Source organism: Helicoverpa armigera, chromosome 7 (genome assembly GCF_030705265.1).
Source record: "Helicoverpa armigera isolate CAAS_96S chromosome 7, ASM3070526v1, whole genome shotgun sequence".
NCBI lineage: Eukaryota > Metazoa > Arthropoda > Insecta > Lepidoptera > Noctuidae > Helicoverpa > Helicoverpa armigera.
The window spans coordinates 13,147,351-13,170,662 of NC_087126.1; the positions used below are offsets into that span (position 1 = coordinate 13,147,351).

Consider the following 23,312-nt stretch of genomic DNA (forward strand, 5'->3'; position numbering starts at 1 on the left):
TCGATTCGGTATTACGTTGGAATTATCTGTTATTTTGAAGCCGTAGGTCATCATCATATCTTCTTAAATGGATGACGATATTCATGATTTGGGAAAAGGAAGTCTTATTTGTTTGAATACCGGCTATGGTGATGTTTTGTTGTGGTTTCCACACGCCTGCTAAGGGGAATACATTTTTTTTTTCATTTTTCAGTCGGAGCAATAGGTTCAAACTCTTCAGTATTTATTATCAATCATGGATGATGGCCAAATCGATTTAGGTAATTTCAGTGCCTATGCAAAGATATTACGCTACGTATTTAGTTATTGTGGAATCTCTGCTGAAAACAATCATGTATTTACCGATAAGATAAAAATCTTTATCGGACGCTTGTATACCACACGCGGTTCATATAATACCTACATAATTATATATAAACCAATAAAGCCATTCATTAGATATTGATTTTAATACTTTAACTTATTTATTAAACTTCCCCTTAAGTATTAAGCCATCGGCAGGTTTTTAGTTACTTTCTGACTATGCCTATTCAGGCCTATTGGACTGAGTTATTTTGAAGAGTTACGTTTGAAGCGCGATTACTGTAAGCTAAAAGCAGGCCACAATTTAATCTATGATTCTCTAATGCAATTACACAAAATAAATATAAAATATGGAATATCCATAGAAATATCCTCCTCAGTAAGATACTTTACGAGCTTTTGTTTTAGGAAATAGCAACATTATTTTTTCGTGCGTTTGATGTTTTTTTGGCAACAATCCGCAATTGAAACGTCAAACGTGTTACTATAACCCTACCAAATTCTGATAGCAAGATATTGTGTTTTTAAACGCATGTTTACGAGGCTTTACAATTCTGCAGGGCTATAATATTTGTCAGTAATAAATAAATGGCTGTGGAGGTTAGTGACCGTCTATCGATAATATTAGTGTTATAGTGAATCAACGACAATGCCTTACTGGTATTATGATAAAAAGGACCTGCAGAACACGCCGTCGTTCCGCGATGCAATATCCACGGACACGGAAAATCGGTACAGGAAAGAAGGCGCGAGGTTCATCATCGATACTGGCTCGAAGATGGACCTAGGTTATAATACAGTGGCCACTGGAGTTGTTTACTTCCACCGCTTCTACATGTTCCACTCGTTCAGAACATTCCCGAGGTACATCACCGCGTGTTGCTGCCTCTTCCTGGCGGGCAAGGTGGAAGAGACGCCAAAGAAATGCAAAGATATCATAAAGGTTGCCAAGTCGTTGCTAACAGAGCAGAAATTCGCTAGTTTCGGAGACGATCCCAAAGAAGAGGTGATGACGCTGGAGAGGATCTTGCTGCAGACGATCAAGTTCGACCTGCAGGTGGAGCACCCGTACGGCTACTTGCTGAAGTACGCCAAGTGCCTGAAGGGCGACAAGGCCAAGCTACAGAAGATGGTACAAATGGCGTGGACATTCGTTAACGACAGGTTAGTTTTGATAAGCTTGCTAGACACTTTCCTCATTTTTTTTGTGTGAGAAACATTTTCATAGAAATGAATCTCTCAAATACTGAATTTCCTATTTAGCAAATCAAATCTAAGATTAAATTAATTTGTGCCAGCTAATGCTAATAATAATAAGCAGTGTATGTATAATCAAGTGTACATACTGGCTACACATGGAATTAGTCATGGTATATTCAAGGCTTGATTGTTATTTTCAGTTTGTGCACAACATTATGTTTACAATGGGAGCCGGAGGTCATAGCGGTGGCGTTGATGTTCCTCGCGGGCAAGCTCAGCAAGTTTGAAGTACTGGACTGGAATGGTCGGAATCCTAAGCACACAGCATGGTGGGACATGTTCGTTGAAGATATTACAATGGAGCTGCTCGAGGATATTTGTCATCAGGTATGTTTTTTTAATGTATTTAATGATATTTTATTAAAAAAAGATAAATACTGTTATGCAATTATTACACAACATTATTTATTATTTGAAAGTGGCTACTAAAGTCTACAAGGTAGGCTATGCTTGCTTATTCTTCTAGTAGTCTTTTGTTTTTGTCTCTCTGTAACAAGAAAGTCTTATTCAAAAAGATCAACTTAATTTCATACATTATAATGACTCATTGGTATTGTGTATTCAGACAAATGGTTCACTATCTAATCAATACTTTGGAAATTATGAATATTGTCAACCTTGGTTACAACTCATAACTTTACTCTGTATGAAGCGATTACAACATGAAAATATGTCTGTAGCTCTTTAGGTCCCATATAATACTAATTCTTTCTAGGATCATAGCAAGAATATTTGTTAAATAATACCAACAATCTCCATCTTTTATGTTGGGCTTAAATTGCTCAATTTGAGGCAACATTAGTCAGTTATGATGTCATAACCCCCATTGAGCAATTTACTGCAATACCTGTAAACATAGAATGTTGCTCCATTGTGCGATTTCAATACTTTCATTGTTTTGTGATATGGAGGTCTTTTCAGAGTTAATTTGAACCACAGAATTTGCTGTCCATGGGAAAATTCATATTGCTATTTATCTTTTACTATTGTTTTTCTCTCATGTTGTGTCATTTCAGTATTTGTTTTCCTCTAGATTGTGTTGAGCAATTGTGAAAATAATTGGGTTTCTGATAACATGGGCACAATGGAAGTGATTCACTGACTTTAACTGGGCTGATCTAGAATCCTAGCTATGCTAAATAGATTATAGGAGTATTGAGATGCCTTCATCAAGTTGCCACTATATGTGTGCTTTATTAAATAACCATAAAGCTAAACATATCCAAGTGCACATAAGAGTAAGACTGTAAGACAGGATATCTAATACAGTTTATCTGTTCCTATGCATTGGAAGATATATTTAGCTTAAGCTGGTTAACAGAAATGGCAGGTGCATTTCACGCCTACTATTTGCAGATGACACAGTCCTATGATGATGACCAATGGAGGTGCATCCTAATCTGGACTGGACAGCATCAGCCATGCAACAGATTGGTTTCGGTATGATTTTGAATGAAACTAAAATCATCATCAATGTCTGCGGTTGTCTGGGTAATGTCATTGGTGATGGCTTTCTCCCCCAAAATGTTTTCGGACTAGTTACCTTAGTTGCTGAAGACTGGAAGAAGTAATTTTGGGAAGGAGAACAAGTTAACCTGAGTGAAAAACCTTTTTATTTGTCATGCATTTATGTCATTACTTGAAAACTGGATTTAAAGTCTTTTCAAGAAGAGACTTCAACCTGTCATGACCTAAATGAGACATAGACACCTTTATAGTATTCCACAGTTTGAACGCCCCATAGTCAGCCGTGGAACAGACCCATGCTGGAACCCTTGTCGAAAACTATATGTGAAGAATTAACTACAAAATGTCACGTATCAAAAGCTAATAGCCTATTTCGCCGGTTTCAGGTGCTAGATCTGTATTCGCCGCAGCCGCAGTCTTCAGGCGGCGACTCGCCCCCCGCGCCCTCTGCCGCCAAGCAGCCAAAAAACGAGAAGAAGCCTCCCTCCATTACACCGCCCACTTCCGCATCACCTGTCGCCGTAGTAGTTTCTAAGCCGGTGTTGACCCCAATGAAGAACGGCGCGGATATCAAGATCGAGCCGCCGAAGATGGAGCCGATCAGGTACACGTATCCGGCGTACCCGGGCCTGGCGGCGCCGTACCCCGCGGTGTACTCGGCGCCGCCGCCCGTGCTGCCGCCGCCGCCGAGGCTGGCGCCGCCGCCGATGTACGCGGAGCCGCCGCCGCCCGCGCCGCCGCGCTTCCCGCCGGTGAACGTGCCGCCGCCCAACTACTACCCGCCGCTGCGGCCGCCCGGCCCGCCTCCGCGACCCTACTACCCGCCTCCCTGATCCTAGTCTAAGCGATAGGTTATTGTATAATTTTTTACCGAAATATAATTTTAGACTATATTTTTGTGTTTCATTTTGGCAAATTATCTGAACTTTACCATGTAACTGTCTTAGCCAAAGAAAAAGATATGAAATAATAAGACGACAAACGTTTCTTAGTACATTTTATTGTCAGTTTCTTATGAAGTTTTGGATATTCCTTCATTTATATAGTGCGGCACTCGTGCCGGACGGACTATCCATAAAGTATCAATACTGGAATTACACAGAGCTTTCTGTAGTAAAAAAATATTTCAAATCATAAATACATCACAAAAAGAACACGATTAACACTGTAAAAAAATAGTGACTAAAAAACTGTATACCTTAATAGTTTGATAATATTTTGTGCATACAAAACAAACGGTCCAAGCGAATGTACGCTAACTAACAAATTAACAATAATATGGAGTTGCCGTTGGACTAGACAGGTACGAATACATACAGGTATGAACACATCAATGCACCAACTATACATACAATACGTATGAATCGAAAATGGCTGTAGGACGGTGCTATTAAATATTGATTCATTAACTTTAACAACAAATATAGGTATCTTAGTTTTGAAATTAACCCATGTAAATTAAAATATTAATAACAAATAGGGTAGTTTCCTAAAAAATAATAATTAGTCCGTCTTGTAGATTGTCCAAAATTAAGCGATACGTATTTTTTCTTTTTTAAATTGGATCAGAACTTGTTAAGATATAGCGTGCTAAAGTTGAGTGGGACGTCACAAGTTGCTACAATTTTCAGGAGACTGTGACGTAAAAGGCCCCCACTCCTAATTTTTGAAGCGTATTATCTTTGTCATTTTATGTTTAATTAAAAAAAGAAAAAATACGTATCCAATATTTTTTGATTATCTAAAAAGCGGACTAAATATTATTTCATTATTTCGACCCTGGAAACTACCCTATTCCACTTCAACAAATGCTTGAAGACTTGCATGCTTATACATTTTAAATGCATGGTGTTCATATGAATAAACTACTGAATATTGGCATCACAATGCCACTGTCGACTCATACGGGAGAGATTTTCAAAATAATTTCAACCTAGCAATAATACTTGAACGTAACAATAAGACAGTGACTGACAATATAGACTACACATAGAATACGAACGATATAAAACAGCCGTCACGAAGAATTTCAACAATTTCACACTTACAATACAACAGTCTTTCTCAAAATACTGTTCTATAAAAATATACTTTAATATATGAATTATACTTTACTAGTATACAATTTCACGGTACATATCTTCAGTCATCAAGGCACTCAGTTTCACGTGAAATAATGCAACAATTTATGTGAAGTAAATAATTTTAATTTCAAATTGAGATTGTCAAAATTCCCGCGCTAACGACTAAAACCCAAGTCCATCGACAACATAGAAGTCAGTTTTCTTAACACAACTATTTACCATGAAGTTTCACGTTCAATTTTTAAAGTAAACAGTAGTTTTATGTAAAACGGAGGTTTATGTTGTCGATGAACTTAGGCCGAATAGTAATTCTAGAAGGCACGCGATAGTTTCATCAGATCCTCGGTAATCTCTGACTAAGGCACGTCGTTATAATTCACACTAAACTAGAGCGAGGCAGGCTATCTGATCCAAAATAAACAATAAATAAAGAGTATTTATATCGAAGAGTATAAAAAGTCAAAATAAAAGCACTCACGAGTATTTGTTGTGGTCATTTTGAGCGATGGCAGTTTTTATTGTAAAAATGTCGTTAACACAAAGAAAAGTATTGAAATTATAGATAAGTTAGTTTTATGTAATTAGTCTTTTAATTTATATCTGTTAGTTAGCACAAACATTGAATTAAATAGTCTAAGACCTGTTCAAAGTAAGTTTGATAAAGATTTGAGATAAGTAGCACATTTACACTATTTTATGAAAGAAAGCCAGATATCCTGCCTCTGGTGTTACAATATAATACTTTTCATCAATTTACATATAAATTCATTAAAAAACTTCCCCACATTGGGTATATCATATAAAAATCCATTCAACAATCACAAAAACTCTCTGTAAGTTTATAAAAAAAACACTTTCTATACAAACATCAATTAAACGTTAAATAAATACATAATATACAAAATCACTAGATGAAGGTGGAACATTTATCATCTCAGTCATCAATCGTAAAAATCTCATAAGTAATAGATCTATGATCCAGTCGATCGATATTATATCTTACATCTACGTGTATAAAGTTCCTTTTAGAACTGATATATTACAATATTGTTTCAACCTTAGGGTCAAATTATGGTATAATTTGTGTAAGGCATGCTCTTATATTCCGTTCTGTTGAGCAACTCGCAGACATCGAACATATTTTATGTCGATATCAGCTCGTTTCGGTTCATTCACATATCGATAAAACTTTGTTTATCGATTACAAAAGCATCGATAAAACCTAGCTCAATAACTAGACTCTATCGATGTTTTAAAAACACTAGTCAATTTCATGCAACAATTAATAAAGTTGTTAATTTACTTAAAGTACGACCTAACTCAGTGCAAAACTGCAGTAAAATCAATTTGCATTTAAATAGCACTGTAGTATTTTTAATCTGTTAAATATTATCGATTCGTTTTTCGTTATTTTTTCGCTCATTTTAAAGATTCTTTTAGCAGTCCCTATTAATCCGAACTCCGACGAATCCTTTGCAGTGTTGGCACCATGAGCAATGTTGTGGAACCTCTTTCCTGGTAAGTCGGGTAAGCTGTTCATATGAGTCTGGACTGCTTGAGGTACTGTAACAGCAGCTGGTGCAGGAACTTGTACTGGTGCACGTTTTGTATGAGGTTGGCGCGTTGTTGGTGCAGCATGCTGATTGTACGCGGGATGTCTAGCTCCTGGAAACATTGGAACTTGGATAAGTCTTTTTCATAATGTAGATTTATTTGTTTGATTGTAAGGTAGTGTTTTTGATGTTTCGGTGATTATTTCAGCAGCAGTCTGGCTGGTTAAAAGATGGGCTACTGCATGTAAGTTTGCCTTGCTAATACAGGTGTGTTAGAACGGGGAGTGTTATTGTGTCATAAACTGGTCTAAGGACTGTCACTTATGATTGGTAACACTTAACCATATTTTTATGATAGACCGTAAGTGAGTTTTAAACGTGCTTAGAAAAAGAACAAGTATTTACAATTTTACTGTGATAAATGTGCATCACAAGCGTCAAAGCATTATAAATTGGTACCAGGTAGGCAGGTAGTCAGAAGCCAGTAAGTCTGATACCAGTCTAACTAAAGGGGTATAAGACACTGATACCTAGCCGAATCCGATTAACTTGAAGCCGACCCCAATATAGTTGGGAAAGGGTTCTGGAGATGTTGAATTTACCTGATTATTATCAAGTATATCATGCAGCAGATCAGCGGCGAGCGCAGTGCCGCTCCTGCCGGCGCCGTGCTCGCAGCAGAACAGCAGCGCCGCGCCCGCGCCCCGCGCCGCCCCGCGCACGCCGCCCGTGCTCGCGCCCCGGGCTGCCTCGGCTTCAGCCTCGCAGGCTAGTCGGAGGCTGTTCACTTCCGAGAGGAATGCTGGAAGAATATCATGTATAAAATTACGAGCTGAACATATTTTTTTATAAGACACAGATCACAAGAGGACAACAGTTTTACATGTCTGTTAATAGATTTTTGCTAATTGGGAGTCAGTTGTATAATTATGCGAGCAGCCGAAAATCGATCTCAATGGCGTGCACTTGGAGAGGCCTATGTCCAGCAGTGGACTGCGATAGGCTGATGATGATGATGTATAATTAAATTTTAAGGATAATCAAATTATGTGTAACAAATACACGGCGTACTATCCATTGGTTAAATTTATCGATTTGAAATGTAAAATAGTTTTGGTTGTCGTCAGTTTTCGTCATAATTAAATGGTGCAACTCACTGGCGAGATTAAATAGAGAATAGAGTTTTGAATACGAGGATTTTGTTACTTCATTGTAAATTCAACAATAGTAATTGAATAAAGATTACGTCATATTTTTGTTTTTCACAAGGAAAATTCGGAATAAAACAACAATTAATACTGTGTTTATTACGTCAAAATGTCATGACTTTTGCTAGAGTTTGAAAAAAGTACGTTATATTTTTTAATTTTAGTACATTAACAGCTATTTTACATTTCGTAGCATATTGATTAATGATTATTATGAATAGTCCTGACAACGATACGTTACCTAAGAAATGGTGTATATGTTCGGGCGCGCTAGTATGTGAGTGCCACAGCGCGTAGTGCACGTGCCACAGCTCGCGCACACGCGCCCCGCACCGCACGCGCACCAGCACCGACGCGCCCCACGCCGTGCGCGACGACGTGCCGCATGACACCTGGAACTGTAGGGGAGAGGGGCATGTCATGTAATACACAGTGAATGAGTCAGATCAAGGTTCGTGCTGGCATAAAACTATAAGGCTAGAATCACTACGTGAATAAAAAGTAAATATGTCAATAAAATGGCTAAGAAATGGTCTAAGTTGTTATTGCATTATCCAGATAACCAATTTGTCTTATGGATGCGGTATAAAAACTGTTTGGACCTTTGCTCACTTTTCGTTAACCTTCGACAAGGCACTCCAACGTAACCAGTGCTGGTATTAAATAAACATAAAAAAAACATGGTGACATGGTTTGGGAAAAAAGGCTCTAGAGATAATGGTAATGATTTTTCCAAAAACAAAAGCCAACTTCATCAGTCATCACGTTATAGGCATACTAGAGGCTAATGCCTACAAAACTTACCTTGCCGAAGTCCCTGGTGGTGTTATCATGCGGCAGGTAGTGGGGGTGGCCCGGGCCCCCTATCCTCGCCAGCAGCGGGGCCCCCACCTGTGCTGCGGCGGCCCACAGCAGCGCGCAGCCGCCGCCGCACGTGCAGCCCGTCACGTTGGTACTGGTGGTCGTCGCGTTGCCTACTTTCGCTACTACGTAGAAACGTTGCGTGCTCCCTACTGTCATCTGGAGGTGGAAAATTACATTTTGCTTTAGTCAATCTGGATTATATCCAAAGAGCTAATAGCCTGCATACGATAAATTGGTGCCCAAGACACAGACTTCAGTAATTTTGATTTTAATGTTAGTTAAGTAATTTATGGTCTTATTTTGAAATTAACAAGATTTATGGCATAATTGGGGAAAACTGGTGAATCTACTTAAGTTCCAGATACACGAGATACTCATAAAAAAATATGTAAATCCATACTGTTTTCCTAAACAAATTATTACTTCGTTGTCACACACATGTCAATTCACAACATTCTTTAAAATATAACTTACACTCAAATTAAATTATACTCACAGTAATATGCGAAGCATTAATATACCCATGGGGGTTATTAGGCGTGGGATGTAACCGGACCCTATTGTCCTCATACGGCAGATAGTCGGAACTGAAACCGTTCAGCGCTGCATGTTGCGGCAGCAGAGCTGTGCGGAATTCCCCTCCCGTCTCCCGACCTTTGGGGATCTGCTCAAACGCAAACGCTAGCTGGTCGTCTGACATCTTGCGTTCTAGGATTTGGACCTGGTGGAAAAAGCAGACAAATAAAGTCAAAATATGAATTTGTAGGTGCTTATGAAACGTCACAGTACAAGTTGTACGGTTCCAAAAAGTTAGGAAAAAAAAACGAAAGGAGAAACCTCTGAAAAGAAGTATGACGAAATTTTTGAATGACAAATGATTTCGTAATGTTTGACGTGTTGATGTCATTTTGTCGACTAAGATCCATTCAGTGCACACAACTTGCTTTCAATTAATTTGTTTGTTATTTTAAACGTTTATTTGTTTGGTAATTGTGTAGCATACATATATTCAGATACACACGTGCAACTTATTCTCTCTTTTTTAAAGGTGTGCAAGTGGTAGGTATATAAATACTTGCCACATTAAACCCCGCTTCAATCTCCAAAAAGGGATCCTTCGCATACTTATGCGCCATCATGATACTGTGACTTTGGCACATTTATTCTAACCAAAATCTAATCTATTTCAATCACAAGAAAATATTTTTAAGTTTGATATTATCTTCTATTTTGGCACACTTTAGTAAGAACCTTTTGAGAGAGACTTCTTGTAACAGTGTTAGATGGTTAATATAGTTAATTTTATTTTTCAAACCAGCGACCTGACCTGGATTTGAACGGATATATACATCTTAACCTTCTCCATGAATCGCTCTATCTATTAGTGAAAACTGCACAAAAAACCCATCAATCGATTTCTGATTTTATCATAAACAGACGGAAACGCCAGCAAACTTTCTTTTATATAAAAATATATGTACAGAACACCAGACGTGATTGTGTCACGCGAGCGATCAATAACGTACTGCAACACAACACCGTGGAACAACAAACAAGTGATGTAGTTTGTGAGTCAGACTGTCTGTGTGTTGATAAACACCTAGCCTCGTTGTTTGCATTGCTGGGATGATGTGATATTCGGCTGTGATGCATTCTAGACGCAGTTAGTGACGAGTTGTCTTTGGAGATTATTGAGCTAGGTTTTTAGAAAGTTTTTTGTTTTTTTAATCTAGTGGCGCTTTGTATCCAAGTGAGTTTAAAATCGGACGATTCATCGGAGTGTTTATTATTATTGAAGTGATGTGTAAATTTTAATGCTACGATAAACTTTCGTCGAATGATTTTAAGCCATACAATCTGAATAATCTGATCAAATTAAAGATACTTATTTACCTATCTGTTATCATTCGCAGACGGTATAAAAATAACATTAAACATTCACATTGTCCATATTTTCCTGTAATTTTTTATCGCTATAATATAATTAACATGTTTTGTACTTAATTCACAGGTATAACTTACCATAGTCTCTTTGGTGATACTCGGAGGCAGCGGCTGGAACTTCGGCAACCCCGTCGACCATCGATGCGTATGCGGCGCAGGAGTCGCTCTATTCCTCCCCAACGTGGCACTCCTCACCTCCCCCTTATTCGCCCTCCCCATAAACACCCCCCACCGTCTCCGCTTCTTCTCCTTACTACTCGTTTTCGAAGTATCAGTCTCCATGCTACTGTTCGTAGTGACAGTTTCCACCGTGCTTGAGCTAATGTCCGCCATGTTGGGCCGCGAGTCCGTCACTACGATGGACGTAACGTTATCACTCTTGTTTATAGTGTTGTTATTCGATACTCGATGTGTCGATAAGCTCTGATACGGCGTCTCATCGTATTCGCGCTCATCGTGCTGTAGTGATAACCTGTCTATCGATAGAGCTACATTTTCAAACTCCGCGTCTCTATTCACTGATCGATTGGAAACTGTGAGGTCTTTTGGCACGCTGGTTTCGCGAACACCTTTGATGATTTGTGCGTTCACATAGTGACCGTCTGGGTTGTCGATCTTGACTGGCACGTAAGGAATATTCACGTTGGGTGATAAGTAGTTGTTTATGGTAGGATGACTGCTGTTTCGTTCGTTTAGTCGCGCTATTTCGTCCGTTGTAGTTAGACTTTGGGCTCGATCTCTCATCGTGATGTTCCCTTCATTCTGCCACGGTAAGGGCACATTCTCATAAATAGGTTCTTGCGTATCTCCTATTTTAATTTGTTGTGATTGCGGTAGTACTACATGCCTTTGATAAGGTACCCTATGCATCGGCATGGAGTACATAATATTCCCTCTTTCGTCGTAAACTTTTTGTATATTATCTGATATGTGATGGGGGTCTATGATGATGTGAGGTTTGGGGTCTAATACTGAGGCTAGGTTGTTATAAGTGCCGTGTGTGCCGGGCATTATGTTCGGTCTGCCGTAGTTGATATGACTAGTGTTTATATATCCTAAGTGCCTGTTGAGGGCTGTTCGCGTGGAGACTAGGTCTGGACTGGAGCCGGAGACATGTGAGTTGATGTATCCTCGGTGGTAGTTGAGCGCTTGGCTGGCGACGGCGAGGTCGGGGGTGGAGTTGGAGGCGAGGCCGTTAGAGGGGTAGGGGGGAGGTGGCTTGTAGACATTGACGTAGTGGAGTTGCTGGAGATCAGCCTGCACGTTCGGGTTGACGGCGAAAGGGTAGTTGTTGACGAAGCCGAGCCCGTAGGGGTAGTCCTGGTCGGGGCGGCGCGTGACGTCGGGGAAGCGCGGCAGGTCGGGGTGCGAGCCGTACGGCTTGGTGGCCGCGTGGTACCGCAGCTGGGCCTCAGCACGCTGTTGCTGGTATTTCTGCTGAATGGCTGTCTCGTAGTCCGGGGCGGGACGGTATTGTGGTAACAGCGCTCTGGAAGAAATATATAAAGGTAAGGCATATTTTCTTAATAGTTTTAGTAGTAATCATTACCTGAAATAAATAATCTACAAGTGCCTACATTCACCTTGCTTTAATAAGAATTTGTTTTTGAGCAATTTTGTTCGAATAGGAAAGATGACGCCAATTAAGAATTCAGTTTTTTAGATTAGTAAGAGATGGACGCTATAACATAATTTTTCAAACTTTTAAGGCGAGGAATTGGTCAACAATAATTCCATAACCGGCACGCGCATCTAAGGCGCCAAAAGGGGTCGGAGCGTCTGAGCGGGGCGAGGATAACAATACACGCGCTAGCTTATAACTAAAAGTCGTAAGCGACAAAATGGTTTTGTAATTTTATTATTTAGAAATGATAATTTATTAAAAATTCCTTCTACAATTTTAAAGAGTATGTTTATACTTAACTACTAAAAAAGTTAAGAGGCTTAAATCGGTCCCGTTTGCCCATAATATGTGAATCAGATTCCCGTTTGCCCATAATATGTGAATCAGATTCACATATTATGGGCAAACGGGACCGATTTAAACATACCTCTTTTTAAAAAGAGATCTCTTTTTAAAAAGAGGTATGTTTGATATATTTTTCTCTGTTATAAAAGTTACCTAATCATGTTTTCACTTCTAACAAAATAAGGTTTATATCTTGAACTTTCAGGTAACCAAGTTGTATTTTGATCCGTTTCGTATTTACTGAGAAAAATTGAGATCCTTGGCACCAAAAATTCCAATTCGTCCTCTTAAAGTTACTAACCTGTTCTGCAGCGGCGGTGGTGGGTGCGGTTCAGCCAGCTCGAGGCAGGAGGTGGAGTAAGCCCGATGAGCTGACGACAGCGGCTCCAGCCTCGAAGTGCTGCCCAGCTCCCGAGCATCCAACTCCTCACGACTGTCCGACAGCCCATGCTCTTGCTGCCAACCAGATACACCAATGTAAACAACTAAACCTTCTGAAGTAGTCGCCATTTTGAATTCGGATATTTTCTGTTTGCAGTTCCGGAGTAAGAAATTGCGTGGCGGTTTGCCTATACATTGCAATTTCGCCATTTGGATTTTATTATCAAAAATATTAATTTCTACTCGTAAATTAAATGGTTTAACACAAGTGTTGTTCAGTGAAAAACCTAGAATGCACTCACAGGTAAATAGCATGACGAATTGTTGAAGCTACAAGTGAAATCGTGAACTAAGTATGTAATGTTATAAATTACTTGAAAATTGACAACAAACTATCAAAGCACTGCAAAAACAAACAGTCGCAGTACAACGTTATTACAGTACAGTTTGTTTATAGTTGTTAATTAAATTACAACAAATATTAGCAGCACGCTTCGCTTCGCTAACAGCGTAAAACGAAACGCAATCAACCCAATTACGTAGAACGAAACGCGACAGTAATTAATTGTCTCAATGCCGTTATCAATGTGATGTATTAGACAGAATGATTTTTAAATGCAATTGAGATGCCAATGTTATGTACTTCTTTAATTGCACTGACTTATTGTCGTTTAAGCACTAATTAGCTGTGTGCTGACGATCAGGTATTTATCCGACAAGCAGGTACGTATCTACATCAGCAGAACCCTTCTCGCCTATAATTATATTATTTCGGAGAAAAGGATGGAAAAAGGGAAACCTATTTATTTATTTACTTAATTAGAACGGCCGCAGGCCAATTACACTAATAAACCTATGTTTTTCGCGTGAATTAAAATAAATTGCCGAAACATGAACCTAATGAACCTATTTCTAACATACTGCAAAATACAGGCGTAGTATTTAGTTATAATTGATTGCTCATAAAGGCTGCCTAGAGGAATCGAGAATTGTATTATTGTTCAATTAAATATTCTATTTACTGGTCCCTGAATAGCATACTTCCTTACACATATAACTGTGCGGCAAAATAACTCAATAACCGATATATAGATACGGATCGCTCGGAAGCGTTCCCGAGTGGCGAGCGTGCGCGCAGCCGATGCGATCATATCTCGCGATCTATAACGCGCGCTGTTCACGGGGCGACGGTTCCCTAGTCGCGTTAATTAAATTGTTTAATCAGGTTTTTAGTGAATACGTTTGTTTCCGGATGTTACAAAAGTATTAATCTTAAGTCAAATTTCAGAATACTACTGCAGTAACCAATTGATTCTTGCAGGAATTTTATTTGCTATTAAAAGTTATGCTGCTTCTTTTTTGATTTAATCTTTCTACCATCCTTTACCAAACTTGTGTATAAACACACTTTATACCTGGACCTATTTTAGATGAAATTGTTTTTAATTTCGGCAACAAAAAGTCGCGCGGCCAGTGAATGGTACTCCTTATTTTAACTTATTTATCGTCGCGAAGATGGTTCGAGCACTTTCATAGCGCGCATAACTAGTTAATTATTATTTAACCAGGCAACACCATTCATTTACGAAGCTATGCCAATCGATCATCTAGCAAAAACTATGGAACAACGCGCCGCATAATGTTGTAGTTTTTGTACAATTTATCGCAGAAATAGGAAATTATTGCCGACACTTTTCCGACAAGTATTTTCGATTTCAAGTATTTTAGATACTGTAGATTATATTAGATGGAACATTTAATTATATACTTATGAACAATGCGGTACATATTCCGAATTAATGTAGTGTAAAAAGATGAAAAAATGTTCGATGCAATCTTTTTTATTATCGAGAGTAACTTGTAAACAGTTACCCATATTAACGTTGTAGCAAGCATTCTTTATTTGTTTATAATATTTGCTATAGCTTGTAAAGAATGTGTTAATGAACACACTAATACTACAACTTTACATTCAAGATACGAGTAAGTAATCTGTACCACAATTATCAAAATCCTTTCGCCTTCTTACCTGAAACTTCGGCCTATGTTCATCCCTAGGCGCCTCACTGAGTGCACTCTGATGCTTCATATAGAAGGTATGCTGCTGAACACACGACCACCACACGTACTTCCCGTCCTCGGGCGAGGCCAGCGTGAAGGACGCCGAGCCTGTCTGCTTCTGGCACTCTATGCTGAACGTGCGTTTGTGGTTTATCACGTTTGTTATGTCCATCCATCTGGGGGTAAAAAGGATTTATTGGAGTTAAAAATATGGTTACTTTCTTTATTTTATAGGTAGACTTATTGAACTATGATCAACTCATATGGAATAAGAATATAAGACGACGGTTTTATATTTTTGTATGTTAGAAGCTCTAGACAATAGCTGGCATTTTAATGAGCAAGTTAGTTCGATAAGTCGATAAATAGAGCCGAGATTATTGCAAAAAATTGGTATAATTTAATTTACATAGTAACTTCAGAGTATATTTCAGGCGAATCTCAAACTTGATGATGCAAATAAGAAATTGACGTTACATAGAACGGTCTATGAATTTTTACTTTCACGGAAATTACATGCAAGATTAAACATTCCTTTTTACTAAATTAATATAAAATCAGCTAGTCTTATATTCAAAGCTACTTTCACAAACAAATTGAATTGATCAAGGCACAATGTCAGCCAGTACTAAGTACTTTAAACCATGTTTTATCCAATAATCTACGAGTCGCGATTGGAACAAGTTTTCATTCCTAGATCAGCATGAATATTGATACGGCTAATTAATATAAGCACGCCATTCGTGAATATAATCGATTGAAATAGCGACAGGTATCATGGCATTACTAGGAACTATGTGGGATATTCAGTTAGTATTGTTTATGACTAAATAGTGAGTATTTGTGATTGAGTTGGGATTTTAACCGAGTCTGTGTATTGTATGATCCATGAGGAGTGCGTCTGTCGAACTATAAGCAATGTTTTATGTCGAGAATAACACAGGTAGAATTTATAAAAGACTTTTTACCAACAATAAAGCAAATTATTATTATTTTACTCTAGACTTTCAAATGCAGGAATACCCCTTAATGTCCCGTAAAAGCAAGAAAGTAGGTACTTTAGGCAACTTTTAGTTAAAAATGAAAAAAATGCAAGTCACAAAATCCTTTTAATTAGGTACGCGCAATATTTAATCCTCAAATTAATGTTGTTAATTAGTCCTGATGTCACTACACAGTTAACGAGTCATTAATTGAGTCTATAGTAAATTGTATATGCGCTGTATGCTTTCTGATTTTCGTAATGTATTTGGAATCTCGCCAAATGGTAATGTGCCTACAGATTTATGACAAACATTTAATAAATGTTCGTTTTTAATGTTTCTGAAAATAACCTTTTTGTTTGTTTATGATCGATCGTCATTTCGTCACGTTTGCGCAGTTAAGGATGAATTAAAGCAATTAATGGTGATCATGGTGATTTTTTTCTTTACTTTCATGAGCTTTTTGTTTTCCTCATGAAAGCAAAGACTAGGATTTTCCTCTATTGATAGAATAATTTAGTAAATTGAAATGTTTTTTTTTCAGTCGAAATTATTATATATGATATTATGTCGAATTATATTTAAATAGAAATTAAATTACCTAAGCCGCAACAAGAATTTTAATATAACAATACACAATATGCAACTTAAGTAAATAATATTAAAGTAATACATATTGTGGTGAGAGTGACGTTTATGACTGATATGACGTGATATAGCAATATAAATTCTTTTAAGGTAGAATTCCGTGGATAGCGGCTACGACAGCCGCGCGCGGCTTACGACAGTCGTCGGCCGCGCGCGACAATAGTCAACATATGAAAATGTATGGCACCGTTGCCGAGGTCCGCGACAGTCGCGCGCGGCCGACGAATTTCGTAAGCCGCGCGCGGCCGTATGCATCTCAACATGGTCTAGCGCTTAGTAACATCTATATAATTTTAGTAAAACCAGAATTGAATTGTTTTTTTATTTAGTCGGCAAAACTTCCTTTTGTTTTCATTACAATACAAATGCTTTTGAATCAGTATTGGGTAGTATCCTTCATCATTTCTACTTTTTAAAAATAGGGTCGATTGGTAATCTATTTTCATAATACAGCCACAGCAATACGTCATCCTCTTCTTCTTCAAGGATATCAATTAGCACTTCGACTAGAGGGAACGGACGAACAAAATCTACTAATTTCAACACAATGCCGCGCGCGGCTTACGAAATTCGTCGGCCGCGCGCGACTGTCGCGAGCCTCGGCAGCGGCGCCATATATTTTCATAGGTTGACTATTGTCGCGCGCGGCCGACGACTGTCGTAAGCCGCGCGCGGCTGCGTAAGCCGCGACCCACGGAATTCTACCTTTATGTTTGTTTGACGCAAATAATAAATTCTGTCCGTTGCGCTTATTGACGCTATCACAGACTCGTTCACGATTATCAGGAGCTAGCTAAATTGCTTCACTTTGTAGCAAAAACGAGGAAAAAATAAAATATGTAAAGGTTTTCAGAACGGAAAATAATAGTGATCACGAAAGTTTGGAAGGACGTTCAGTACTCTTTCCAGGTAAAACGGCTGGACCGATTTTAAATTCTACCATTAGAAAGCTACGTTATCTGCGAGTAACTTAGGGTATATTTTATCCGTGTAAGGTCAATAGTTTCCACTGGACGCGGGTGAAACTAATCTTTGTAAAGAGGACATTACAGCTAGAGATAAACATGATATAAGTTCGAAGTTACCTGTAAAAATGCGGCGTCTCACTGGTCTCCGTAAGGACCCTGATGCCGGTTAACGAGATGGCGATGGTGACCTCGCTCTGGTTGATCTGGTCGCGAGCGCTGAACATCTCCTGGCCGTACCCTCGGAGCTGCTGGCAGGTCGTGATGAAGCCTTCTTCTGCTTGAGCCTGGAGAGGTAAAGAGTTGGTTATTGTGGTGTTTGATACTGTTTGGAGTAATGTGTAGATGGTGGAAGAATTTGAAGGTAAATCTACGTAAATTATGCTTACGTTTTCATTGGGGATCTTCTGGATCGCTTTTGCCATTATGTTATGAAGTTTAGTATGACCAGTTGACTGTCTGTGATGGAAGAGAAATCTTGAAAGATAAATATGTGCTCAGATAGGTAAAGTTAACCCATTGTTGATCTCTATTGCTTTGCTCTATTGCTATCATCGCATTCTTAGACGTCAAACGTTATTAGTATTGTTTATCTGGCTGCGGGATTGTTCGAAAGAGTTACCGCGGTCCTGGTACATAAAAGGCCTACGACGGAACAGGACGGTTTATAGTCAGCAAGGGTCTGACACTCCCTCACCGCTGCTAACCCGCAGCGGGAGGGGTCATTTGATGATTTTTGACGTCGTTAAAAAAAGTAGTATTGTTTATAAGTTAATACTGCTGCTATCAAGGCTGTATTAAATAATAGGTAGGTAGTGCTTATCAATAAACCGTAGCAGAGTATAAATCAGGTGTGACAGCAAACTTAGTGTAGTGTGCAATTACTATGAAGAGGCTGGGCTTGGGAAAATCGTATATGCTAGTACCTAATGGAGCTGTTAGATGTGTGAAAGGACAATGGGCACAAATATATGGGACCTGGTATACCCCACCAATAGGAATGTCATATATATCATTGGATAGGCCTTTTTATGTAGAACAATATTTACTATGACAGCTTTGCTGAAATGTTTGTCCGTTCTGAGATATAGATCAAAAACTGTGCAAAAGTTAGAACTAAGTAATCTATTGATACCTCAAGTTTTTAAAGGAAAATCTAAGTACTAATAACTTTAAGTCTTGTAAGTACTACTGTGCCCGTTAGGATCCATAATTGTTACTATTATGTAGCATTTCAACCTTTTATTGTAGGTACCAACTGGATGTTGGGCGTAGTGAGAAACCGCACCAATAGGAAAGTCATACATATCATTGGATAGGTCTTTTTAACTGGAACAACATTTACTATGACAGCTTTGTTCTATTGTTTGTCCGTTCTGAGATATAGATAACAAACAATCTTAAAACTGATGCTAATCAATACTGTAATCTGATTTTCTTTCATACAAGACTTACACTTAGTAGTTCTTAGATTTTCCTTTAAAAACTTGAGTTATCAATAGATTACTTAGTTCTAACTTTTGCACAGTTTTTGATCTATATCTCAGAACGGACAAACATTTCAGCAAAGCTGTCATAGTAAATATTGTTCTACATAAAAAGGCCTATCCAATGATATATATGACATTGCTATTGGTGGGGTATACCAATCTGCCCATTGTCCTTTCTACAACCTTTGTTCAGGAGGTTCAAATCTATGCTGTAAATAGGTAAAGGTTTGTGTGAAGAGGTAATCTCTGATCTACAAGAACTGATTTTGAAAATTATTTTGCCAAACGAAAGCTACGTTATTCAAGAGTGTGTGTCATAGGCCGTATATTTTTTTTGAATATTGGGTTAAGACCCTTGAGGCGCGAGTAAAATCGCGGGAATCAGCTAATACCAGTGATAGTGGGCTCTTCTACTAGGGCAGCTAGTAATTGCTCAAAACCTGAACGTTGAACGGCAATTTGGTTTTAAAAGGGCTTCAAAAAAACTGGCGAAAGTGGACTGTAACATACCTACTGTGAGTTTAACCTGCGAAACGGTTCGGGTAAACCAAGAATATTGTGTATTACGAGACAATACGTTTTAAAATAACTCAGTGTAGTTGCCAACACGTCGATAACTACGTGGACACAAACGTAAAACCGTATCGGATTGATTTCATTCACATTTATGTACACCGTACGGCTGTAGTACGCATACATACGTATTTCTATTTAGGTACCTACACGTAGGAATGATGTCTGCTTATGTAACGAGGGGTCGGCCGTGTTACAGACCCCATGGACGATCATACAGTGCTTTACATCCTTATTTATACTTCATCAATCATGCTGGATACTAAACATTGCACATACACTTCTCGCTTTCGTTAACAAGTAGAAGTGATTTGCGTTTTTTGTAACCGGCATTTTACTAGTCATATTTGAATGCGAAAGTTTGTAGAGATAAATGAACCACACATGGAATTCGCTCTAGAGCGGAAATAAGTAGGTTCTAAAGAGGAAAGGGCTGAAACTGCGAATTCGATTGTTCATTCTCTAGTTTAGCGATTTTGCCGCAAGCAGAAGTCATCCTAGAAATATTTCAAGTACATTTATTATCATCATAGGTAGTTTCAGTAAGGAATGTGACGGCGACATTAGCCTAAACCGTACGAGCCACCCTATCGAATTCAAAGCGTAAGTTATGAGTACAAAGGCCGAATGTTTAAAAAAGATCACCCATTACAGTTCATATTATTGATTGTTTAACTAACAGTACGTTTTGCCGCCAATTATAAACATGTACTTGGTAGATCCGTATCGTAATGAGACATGGTGATATATTTAATTTAAAGGCGTGTACTTGAGGCGCCGACCGTCTTATCAAATGTGTATAATGATTACATGATAGATAACAGCTTACAGTTTTAAACGCATTTACTTTCATTAAGGTTTCATGGCATATCATTTTACATTGTCCTATTTTTAGTAGGTATCGCCGAAAATTCGCCGAAGACGCATTTACAAGGCTTCCTGAGAATTTAGCTAATTACATTGCTTTATCAATAGGCTTAGCAGTGTTTTCAATCAAACATGAAACAATGGATCGCCTTGTGTTATCACAATAATATGATTAGGTAGCATAATGATTGTTATTACACTTCCTTGTTCATTTCAGATGAACAGTAAAAGTTCAGGGTGGAAATGCAAGGTTACTACTTCCTTATTTTTTTAAACAAAACAACATTTGATTGGGATTTCAGTTTTATGAGTAAAGTAAAAACAGAAAAAAGGATCTTAAGGAATCTTAATAATCCAAGTCATAGCGTCTTCTCTAAACAGTTATATAAACATTAAAATAACAAATCCAAGTGCCATGTTTACCATAGTTTTGCAAATATAAATATTTTTTCTGTATGACGTGAGTAATTTACACTATTGATAACTTCATTACCTACTGATTTTTTTCTTGAATCCAATGTTATATATTAAACCTTGTGAAAAATTCCTTTCGTTCTGAGCAAAGCTGCTGATTACATTAACATAGATACAGTTATAAATAATGTATGCTCAGTGAGTACATGATGGTTTTACTAATTTTCTTAATAGGATTATAATTGTATTCTGTTACAGACGGATTACAACAGTATTGTTAACTTAGCGATTGTGATCTGTGATGAATTTGTGTGGATTCCTCAATTATGTATTTCTTGCCAGTTAAAGAATGTGGGAAATGTTTTAAGCAATACTAGTTACACACATTTGAATATTTTTGTAAGAACATTGCAAACATTTTGTACAAATTAAATATTAATGTGTGATTTACTTGCTGAATTTTTATTACTCTTTCCATTTTGATCTACTTAAATTCTGTTCAATAATTATATAAATAAATATATTTGCATATATGAAAAGTTGCTACCTGAAAATTAATTTTATTAAGTGATGATTTTATTTGACATGGATTTCTAATTAGAAATGTTATCCAGACTAGTAAATAAGCATGCTATAAGATTAATTATTACATCTATCAGTTAGATCTAGTTTATAAATAGCAGCAGTGATAGATGACACACAGCCATTACAGAATACTTCATAGAAACTGTTTCCCACAACAATCAGATGGGAACATACCCATCAAACAATGTCGGCTTGCAAATTATTTATAGTACACTGCCACACAAACATACAGATTTCTGAATTATTTAAGCTGCTAAGGTCAAGTTTGTGAGCTTCCTAAGACTCATGTTTATAAATAAGATTGACTGAACTGTACAGTTATTTATAGAGACCACACATGTTACTGTTGTATTTATTGCTTGGCTCATATTTTAAAATTCTATTGCAAAATTTATGTGAGACTTAAACTATATTAACAAAAGATATGCTAACCTGTGACATATTGTGCAGAGCCATATGATGCTGAATCACAGCCTCAGTCAGCCATTCCAGCCGTCCAGTCTCAGCCAAAGTACTCCCATCTATGATCTGTCCTCCATCCAGCATTTGTTTAGGGAAAGTCAGCAGGTTCTTGAGATATTCCACTGTATGCCTTTCCCGGTCATGGTTGCCATACTCTGCTTGCCTGCTGTAAGATGCCAGCACAACTGCCTGCTGGCAGTCACAGATAATCCTGCCCTCTATCAAATCATTCTTGAGTTGCAAGAAGTAGTGGTACCTCGTGACCTCGTCGGTGATCAGACTGGTGCCGGATATGACGTAGTACATGACCCGCAGGTAGAGCTGGTGCGAGGACGCGTACTTCTCGAGCTGGCGCTTGAGCGGGCGCTCGAGCTGCACCCAGCGCGGCTGCTGGCTGCGGTTGACGTAGCGCAGGCCGAACAGCTCCGGCTGCATGACGGCCTGCCGCTGGCACACGTTGTCCAGGCACTCCTGCCCGGTGCTGTCCACCGACAGCGTGCAGTCCGCCACCCCGCCATCCAGCAGCTCCACGCTGATCACGAACAAACTCTTCGACGCTACATTGTACTGCCGCGTCTTCTTCAACTTCAACTTGAAAGGCATCTTCCTGAGCTACCCGCCACCACTTTGCAATAACATCACATAGGAAACAAACGTTACGTTTCGTTTATGGCAAAGGAATGTAGGAAACGATGCATCCGTTACGCGCGCCACATATTTATAACATTTCGTCTCGAATTCGCGACGTAATATCGGTCACTTGAACTAATTTATGTTACAGTAGCGATGACGTAGTTGTATCGGCGGAAAGCAATAAAAACTGTCGAGTAAACACATATGTATTATGAAAATAAGAAATTCACGTTAACAACATTGAAGCCATCGAGAAAGTGACAATTTGTTTGACAGCCGTGATTAAGTGTTGCCATTTGATGTTAAAAAGCTCAACCAATTTAGTAGTTATTTTTTTGCGTGATCAAAATGTCATTATAAAAGAACGTTTCCAAACAAGCTGGTTATGCTGGCTTGGCTCGTGGTTATACCTACGAAAAACGCGACGTGATTGCACCAGTTGCCAACAAACGCGTCGTTGACGTCGCGTTCAGTGAACGTTAATAGTGTTTGCCAAGCGACAACACGAAATCACTCGTGAAACGACAATACCCATGGGATAACAGCTTTTACGCTTATGAAATTATCGGCGCATGCGGTATCGTAGTGCTAGGTGTTG

At 38.5% G+C, this 23,312-nt stretch overlaps 2 protein-coding genes across 3 annotated transcripts; one reads left to right on the forward strand and one right to left on the reverse strand.

The window, feature by feature from the left end:
• Positions 1 to 808: 808 nt before the first annotated feature.
• On the forward strand, positions 809 to 3,923 carry LOC110372957 (cyclin-K). 2 transcript variants are annotated; one of them, XM_049847672.2, is made up of 4 exons: positions 809 to 1,467; positions 1,704 to 1,890; positions 2,920 to 3,003; positions 3,417 to 3,923. In XM_049847672.2, the coding sequence occupies exons 1-4, from the start codon at positions 953 to 955 to the stop codon at positions 3,861 to 3,863; spliced, it is 1,233 nt and encodes a 410-aa protein (XP_049703629.2). In that variant the 5' UTR covers positions 809 to 952; the 3' UTR covers positions 3,864 to 3,923. The 2 variants fall into 2 exon arrangements, with proteins under 2 accessions (XP_049703629.2, XP_049703630.2); XM_049847673.2 differs by lacking the exon at positions 2,920 to 3,003 and having other exon boundaries at positions 817 to 1,467.
• Positions 3,924 to 4,010: 87 nt separating this feature from the next.
• On the reverse strand, positions 4,011 to 23,003 carry LOC135117080 (tyrosine-protein phosphatase non-receptor type 14-like). Its single transcript, XM_064035478.1, has 10 exons — positions 22,052 to 23,003; positions 17,811 to 17,977; positions 15,063 to 15,270; positions 12,954 to 13,108; positions 10,762 to 12,172; positions 9,236 to 9,460; positions 8,680 to 8,895; positions 8,117 to 8,273; positions 7,270 to 7,469; positions 4,011 to 6,779 (listed from the first exon to the last, which is right to left on the reverse strand). Exons 1-10 carry the CDS (start codon positions 22,682 to 22,684, stop codon positions 6,651 to 6,653), a joined length of 3,501 nt encoding a protein of 1,166 aa, XP_063891548.1. The 5' UTR covers positions 22,685 to 23,003; the 3' UTR covers positions 4,011 to 6,650.
• Between the last annotated feature and the right edge of the window lie 309 nt (positions 23,004 to 23,312).